The 8544-nt window shown below is 30.6% G+C and overlaps 1 protein-coding gene across 1 annotated transcript; it reads left to right on the forward strand.

The window, feature by feature from the left end:
- Positions 1–7378: 7378 nt before the first annotated feature.
- LOTGIDRAFT_131309 (hypothetical protein) lies at positions 7379–7663 on the forward strand (the record flags this gene model as incomplete). The annotated part of the gene is made up of 1 exon (XM_009066046.1): positions 7379–7663. One exon carries the CDS (start codon positions 7379–7381, stop codon positions 7661–7663), a length of 285 nt encoding a protein of 94 aa, XP_009064294.1.
- Positions 7664–8544: the final 881 nt, after the last annotated feature.

An 8544-nucleotide genomic window follows, 5' to 3' on the forward strand; every position in this document is an offset into this window, starting at 1 on the left:
AACATAAAATTTAAGGTCTCAAACTTCAACAAGTAAATATATTCATCAGTTGAACTTACCAGGTGCCATGACTATAAGATGAAATATCCATTAAACTAAATAATTATTGAAACATGATTCTAAGCATTTTAATGAACTATTACTTAGTTTTATTGATTTGTTGAATCATAGAGGGATTCTTATGTCTGTTTTGACACCAGGTAAGTTTATTGGTGGACAAAGACTCATTTTAACCAAGATTACGAATTTCAATTTTTTGGTCACCCTAAGAAGTAATATACCTTTAAGTACATACTTATCCTTATCTTAAAAAAGCTTCTCCTAAAATTCTCCTAAAAATTCTTTGTTAAAAAATATAAATTCATTAAGTCTAAATTCATTAGAAATGTAAAATTTTACAGTGGAAAGCACTATGCTAAAACAAAAGAAATAAGAAGATTATTTCTTAATATTAAGAAGGCAAGCCTTGTTCCTGTAAATAAGAGCAAGTCTATAATTCACACTAAAAAGCCCCGTCATAGAGGCCTACTGCATGTAAAAGTTTTAAAAGTTTAAACGAAATATTCAGATTTTCTAAATATAAATTTAGATAAGCAACCTAAATAACATGATTGAAACTGTTTATTACTTATTATATAATCATGATTAATATTTGAAATATTATTATAAAAATCATTATATTTATATCTATATATTTATATATTCATTATATCTAGTCTCCTAAAATTTTGCGTTGTTTCATTTTACCAACATAATTTGTCAAATATCATAAATTTTTGATAAAAACTACAAAATGATAAAAAAAAAACTACTGCTAAAAAATGCCCCGAATTATGTTAAGTATCCTCAAAACACTGCTTAACTTTTTTTCAATTTCTGTACAATTTTCCAAAGATTTTACAAAGACTTTACAAAGATTTTACAAAGACTTTACAAAGACTGAATACAATTCTAAATGCAACATATCTCTTGAATGCAAAAAAACTAAAACAATGTTCAACTTGGTAAAATGAAATAAAAAGAAATAAAACACAAATTAATACAAAAAACACATGTAAACTATATACAGAACATAACAACCAAACAAACACATAAAAACACATAGAGAACACATGAAAATTTACCCTTTATATAAGCTACCTATTTTATTTTATACCATTTGGAATTTCCAATTTTGTATGTGTGTAGGTAAATTTGATTTCTGCTCCATCAATCTATTCTACATTATGACAATTTTATTGAAAATGATTTTTGACCAATGGTATCTAATATATGTGTACATAGCAATTTTTTCATTATTTAACTTTTGTATAAAAAATTCAATAGAAATTTAAAATGTTCAAAAAGTGAACCTTCAAAAGATCTTGCTATGGACAATAGTTTCTAGTTGCATTATATTTCTAGATTTGGCAATAAAATTGTACAAAAAATTAACAAATTGATTTGATTCACAGAATGTTGTGATAAATTTTTGTTTTTGCTAATGATAGGGAATATTGGATTGCAAAAGGGTATTTATAAATTACTATGCGATACTACTTAAATTGAACTCTGGCGCCAATATTAATCATTTTGATAAAAATTTACAAATTAATTTCTGATTTTTTTTTCAAATTTTATCACATTAAAAAAAGTTGATTTCAGGGATTCTGGGAGGATCTTTGGGGTTTGGATGAAAAATGACGATAATTTTAAAAAAAAATCCTTATAATTGTCCCCTTTTCAACAAAATCTTAAGGTTTATTTTGTGTATTTCATGGTTCAAAAAATATTTGGAAACTGAACCACCTGAGTTCAGAAAAAAATACACTCTTAGGTATAAATGTGTTACTCTAAGACCGAAAAATAAATTTAGTGGTGCTTTTGAATTCTGACATGATTTTCAACCAAAAATTTGATTTTTCATAACATAAATCTACACAAAATTTTAGAAAAAACCATTAAAACCACAAATTTGACAGAAAACTAACAGATCAACTGCTGCAACCTTTAGTTATAACAGCTTTTCTTTCACAAGCAGTTCCACCTTGTAATACTTTACGATTTTTAGTCATTACTCCATTCATACATGTACCAAATTCTCCCCATGGGCCAAAAAAACATCTTTCTGAAATAGTGAACAGTAAAAATTTTATTATTAAATATCTACATGCCTATGAATGCATACTAATAGGCATCTTCATGATGTCAAGCTATTAGAACTTTGTCTTATACCTTGACTGCAATAGCCATATTTCTTGTATCATGGAATGCAGGATTGGATTGGATTGTACACCAGTGAATACAGAAAATCAGGGCCAACTACAGAAAGACTGTAAACATTATGGCTAATTAATTACAGACTTTCTGTTGAGAGCTCTGATTGGCTGTATTCGCTTATGTACAGTCCAGTCAAATCGTTGTATTTACAATCTTTAAGGATACAAAAAAGATGACTATTGCAGTCAAAGTATAAAATGAAGTTCCTAAGTAGTTATTTTTACCAATACATGGGAGATAACTATACAAGTAGAAACCTTTTAAATTTCTGTTTCTGCTATAGGTTTTGAGCAAAGTCCACAAATTTTGTCATATTCTAATTTTACTAATTTGCAAACAGCTTTACTTTGCTCAAAGGCTAATTCCTAATCACTTCAGCAGTGCTAACAGAAAATTCTGCATCAAAAAGGGAATCAGCTTGAAAGGCCGAACTCTATAAATAATACGAACCTTGGCCATTATTGCGAACACAAGAACGTTTTAATGCTGTGGTATCTGTACAAACTTTAGGATCTCCTTTGACTAAAAGTTTACTTCTAGTTCGGTAATTTTCAACACACTCACTCCATTCTCCTAACTGATATTTACATTCTGAAATAAAATTAAATAACTTTATTGAATGGAAATGGTGCAGTTTGCAATGAGGTAAATTTTGCTAGAACTGTTGCATTGAAAATTATTTCAATTTCAAACTGTTAAGGGCTCTTTAAGAGCCATGGTTTCAATGTAATGTTCTATCTGAAAAACTAATCTGGGTTTTTTAAGTCAACCATCAAAGTCAGTGACAAGTAAAACTAGGATCTCTATACCAGGAGCAAATCCAGGAGCAAATCCAGGATTTGTAGGTATTGAACAAATAACTAATTGCTGAGATTTCCTGGCTTCCATGACCAACTTCATGATAATTTTGACAATGTTAGTTTGTTAAAGGGGCAAGCTTGCCATCCATTTAACTAATCCTACCTTAGTCTCAGAAACAGGAATTTTTTAGTTTACATAGCTAATCAGTAAGTGTTCACAGCTCGCAGTCTTAAATCCATGTGTGTCTAGAATTATTCACGTGAGACTCAGCCATATATAGAAATATTACGTGAAATGTCTAGTTTGAGGTATTCTTGAATGAATATGGTGGATGAAAAAGTAAGACACACTAACATTGAGGTCTTGGTTTGTTAAGCAGCCCCTGTTTCCCCTTTGATGGAGCAGGTTTGAGAGGCTGTCACGGAACAAATCAGATGTCATATGTAACTGAGTCTGTGCATGTAAAAGGGACTTCCATTTGACCAATTGTACCTAAGTCTCAATAGCTTTTGCTATGGTAATCATGTTCATTTTGTGCAGTTCTAGTGCTTTTGAAGACTATTTACATAATATATTCAAGGCACAAATCAACCCTGAAAATGGCAAACCTAACCCTTTAAAACATAATACAAAATGCAGTTTCTGTTTAAAGCCTCATCAATAATCAGACTATTTTAATAATGTTCATAATATCACACCATTACTTTCAGAAATTTTGCAATATATAATTTACAACCAAAATTCAAGTTAAAAAAAAACACTTACTTTTCTTATTCTTCACACATTTCTTGGTAATTGTTCTAGATTTTTCACAGAAAGCATTGTTACCATTAGCTAGTGTATCAACTCTTGTCATTAGTTTAGTAGATTTATCACAGGCTGACCATTCTCCTTTCATAAACTTACATCCTACAAAATAAAACTTGGTTTACCTTCATTGCACATGTTTTGTATATGATCAATACTGTGACCGATGTTGCTTGTCAAACAAGAAATTCTCCATTTCCTTGAACCTTTCGGAATCAGAATAAGAAAAGTAGCTGTCATAATTTCAAACGCAACTGTCATGCAACTGAGTTGTGAGTTGTGTTGGAACTTATGACCACGTTTATTATTTGCAACCATTCACAACTGGTATGAGAGCACATCTAGGAGCATAATGTTGCTTATACAAAACTAAAATTGACCATGTGGGTAACTTTCAAAATAAGCTTAGATGCTTTCTTTCTTCTATTGATTGTAAATTTATGGGTTTTCATTGGCACTGAGAAGTTGTCTAAAATTTTCTTAGTCAAAATGTTTAGATGTTTAGATGTTTTTATCTTTCAGACTATGATGTACACATTTCTTAAATATTTTAAAAAATCTGACACTGTTCAGCCGATTACCAATTTCTAAACTTGTTTGAGATCTCATCGAGATATACATTTGTATACCAAGTTCCATCAAATTCAGATAAAAACGGTAGCCTTTATCGAAATGTGAACAGACGGTTGGATGGACAGGGGCGACGGCAATATACGTCCATATTTCAATGTGGGTGTATAAAAAGGAAGATCACAGTGCAGGGATGTTGTTTTATCCTTTTTTTGCCAATCAGACATTTTCTACTGTCTTTGAATTCAGACCAGATTTTATTACTATTTCGTTAAATTGTAAAAGATGACATTTACTTACTGCTTTTGCATTTTCTGCTAAAAGTCTTAGATTTGGGACAAATATTAACATTTCCAGCCTTTAGAGTCAGTGTTCTAGTCATGGTATTGGTTCTAGGATTACAGTTTCCCCAATCACCAAATGAATACTTGCAAGCTACAAAATACATCAATCCTTTATATGTAATAAAAAAACTTTTTATGGATCTGGCTAAGACAACTGGGCAACACTATGTAGTGTGCAACAAGGGAAATTTTATCCATCAAATCATCATGGTAACAACTACATTACTATTGTTTGATTACCACTTAACCTTTAAAGGTCATGGTTTGCCAATTTTGGGGGTTGATTTGGGCATGGAATATAATATGTAAATAGTTTTCAAAAGTACTAGAGCTGCACAAAAATCTCAAGGCTTAAAATGAACATGATTAGCATAGCAAAAGCTATTGAGACTTAGGTACAATTAGTCAAATAGATGTCCCTTTTACTTGCACAGACTCAATTACATATGACATCTGATTTGTTCCGTGACAGCCTCTCAAACCTTCACCATCAAAAGAGGAAACAGGGGCTGCTTAACCAATGAAAACCAAGACCTCAATGTTAGTGTGTCTTACTTTTTCATCCACCATATTACCCTTTGGTGTCTTAAGGTGGGCAAAAAAAAGGAAGTGAATATAACTTACATAAGCCTCTTAATGCAGCTCTTCTGCAAGGTTTGCTAATTGTCTTGGTAGCCTTACAGTTAGCAGGATCTCCTTTCTTCAATGTCAATGTTCGGGACATTTGATTAGTAGTTGAATCACAGGCTCCCCAATTACCTTTCTCATATTTACATTCTATCAACAAAAACAAAGTTTTGACAACTCAAGGACAAATAAAATGTCAAGATTCTGACTGGTTATGTCAAATTTTATGATGCAAAAGGGCAATGCCATTTGTTTTTAAAATTTTGGAAATGCGAGCACTGGAATTTTTCAGCACAGTTTTGTTCAACTTGACAATTCAAAATAGTTCATTAAAGTTCATTTAATTTCATTTCCAAGTTTTACAGTTCAAATTGTCAATGTCAATTTTCTAGATGCACTGTCAAAATATATATAGTTTCATAAAGCAATGTCAAAGTTGTGAACTGCATCTTCAATTTTTTTTATTTCTCCTTAAAGAATTAATAAGATATTTTGAATAAAGGATCAGATTGGTTATTTGTTCAGAGTGAACTGATGATATACAGAATGCAGTATAAAAGTTAGTTGTGTTAGTATTAATTTGAAGATTAGTGCAACAATCATATGAATTTTGGTATGCAAAGTTTTTTCAACCAAATGAAACTCACACCAAAAATACAAAAAATAATAACATTTGCTTGTTTAATTATTCAAATAATTTTTCATACCCAAAAGCAAACTTAAATTCCATCGCAATTTTTTTTTCTCAAAAATCTCCATTTGGCTAGAGGTTTATTCGGTAGTATGGCAATTTTAGGGATATAGTTCTCTAAATAATTGAATTCCTGCAACATAATTTCAGACTAAGCATCTACTTTCGTCCACAATAGTTTGAAAAGTGCCAACAATAGTGACTATAGTCCTAAGTTTCCAGGGCGTTCATATAGGGTGTTCATATTTACCTTAACAGATATTACTAAGAGTCATAACTCATTGCTAGTATCTACTAGGGTGAATGTTGATACTAATAGCAACAAGGCGATTTTGGCTTTTGTCATTTCCTTCTTTCTCCAATTGTAGATACACCATGCTTTAGATTTTATTACAAAAAGTGCTATGGATAACTAAAATTGAGCTTTAGCTGCTGAACCTAGTATTTAGGCAACTATCATAAAGATGGAATTAGACGAGACAAGGTATGGTGTTGGATTATCGATACATTAGGAAGTAGTAGTAGCAAATTGTGTCTGCACTGTGTCCAGACCTTGTGTTTTCACTTTTATTTTCTATTGTTGATAATAATACACCAGATACCAAACTTTGTCTATTTGTGGTACTGTTTTAGCCTTCAAAACTAGACTACTAAAGGCATGAGGACAATTAATGAAAAGCAAGGAAGAGTCACAAACCTGCTGTTAGTAAACCAACCAGAAATGTTTCCAAATCAATAATCTACATAAATAGTGGCCAGATAATTGAATGTGTTACTCTACCATATCAAATGCCCATAACATCGGTAACTAGCTAGATTCCATGACGCCAAGAGACTTAATAACCTATTTCTCTTCCTTCGTAGACAAAGGTCAACGTTTATAAGTATAAGATCAGAAATTAATTTCTCTTAATGACTTATTTTATTTCCATACTTCATGTTGAAATAAGAATAAAATGTTACACAATAAAAATATACAATTTGAAGATTTATTGAAGGCCACTTAAATCAATGTTATTTTATATCATATGGCTATACTTTGACTGCAGAATGTCTATACTATACTATATTATTCTGCATTTAAATCCATTTCTCAATGATTACTGCAGTTCATTTCTCAATGATTACTGCAGTTCATTTCTCAATGATTACTGCAGTTCATTTCTCAATGATTCATTTCACTATGATTACCGAAGTTCATTTTACAATGACTACTGCAGTTCATTTCTCAATAATTACTGCAGTTCATTTCTCAATGATTACTGCAGTTCATTTCTCAATGATTACTGCAGTTCATTTCACTATGATTACTGCAGTTCATTTCTCAATGATTACTTCAGTTTATTTCTCAATAATTACTGCGGTTCATTTCTCAATAATTAGTGCGGTTCATTTCTCAATGATTACTTCAGTTCATTTCTCAATGATTACTGCAGTTCATTTCTCAATGATTACTGCAGTTCATTTCACTATGATTACTAGAGTTCATTTCACTATGATTACTACAGTTCTTTTATTAATGATTACTACAGTTCATTTATCAATGATTACTACAACACTATGATTACTGCAGTTCATTTCTCAGTGATTACTTCAGTTCATTTCACTATGATTACTGCAGTTCATTTCACTATGATTACTGCAGTTTATTTTTCAATAATTACTGCAGTTCCTTTCTCAATGATTACTTCAGTTCATTTCACTATGATTACTTCAGTTCATTTCACTATGATTACTACAGTTCTTTTATTAATGATTACTACAGTTCATTTTCTCAATGATTACTGCAGTTCATTTCACTATGATTACTACAGTTCATTTATCAATGATTATTACAGTTCATTTCTTAATGATTACTAAAGTTCATTTCACAATGATTACTACAGTTCATTACAGTTCATTTCAAAATGATTACTACAGTTCATTTCTCAATGATTACTACAGTTCATTTCACTATGATTACTACAGTTCATTTCACTATGATTACTGCAGTTCATTTCACTATGATTACTGCAGTTCATTTCATTATGATTACTGCAGTTCATTTCTGCATTGTTGTGAAACCATTACAGACCTTCATGAGGTTCAAGTCTAAGTCTCTGTATTTAAAGTCTTTTCATATTCCATACTTTGAACCATATATTGTCTTTTACTGGATTTTAGAAATTCCTTTACTTTAGTTTTTACTTGCTGAACTCAAAATTACACCATTCATTTATCCGAAGAAATCACCATTGACTTAAAATTATTGTAATTGCAAAGTATAATTTGAAAACACTTTTGACCAAAAGTAAATACATTGATAGTCTGTATAAATTAAAAAAGAGCCTTAAGCTTTCAGTTTTCAAAAGTTAAAAATTTGTTCTCTTCTTTCTCAATTCTTCTCAAATAGCTTCTTACAAGTATAGAGGAAATCTTTACAGAATTCAATTTCATAGAAAAGTA

The sequence above is a fragment of the Lottia gigantea genome (assembly GCF_000327385.1).
Source record: "Lottia gigantea unplaced genomic scaffold LOTGIsca_73, whole genome shotgun sequence".
Lineage (NCBI taxonomy): Eukaryota > Metazoa > Mollusca > Gastropoda > Lottiidae > Lottia > Lottia gigantea.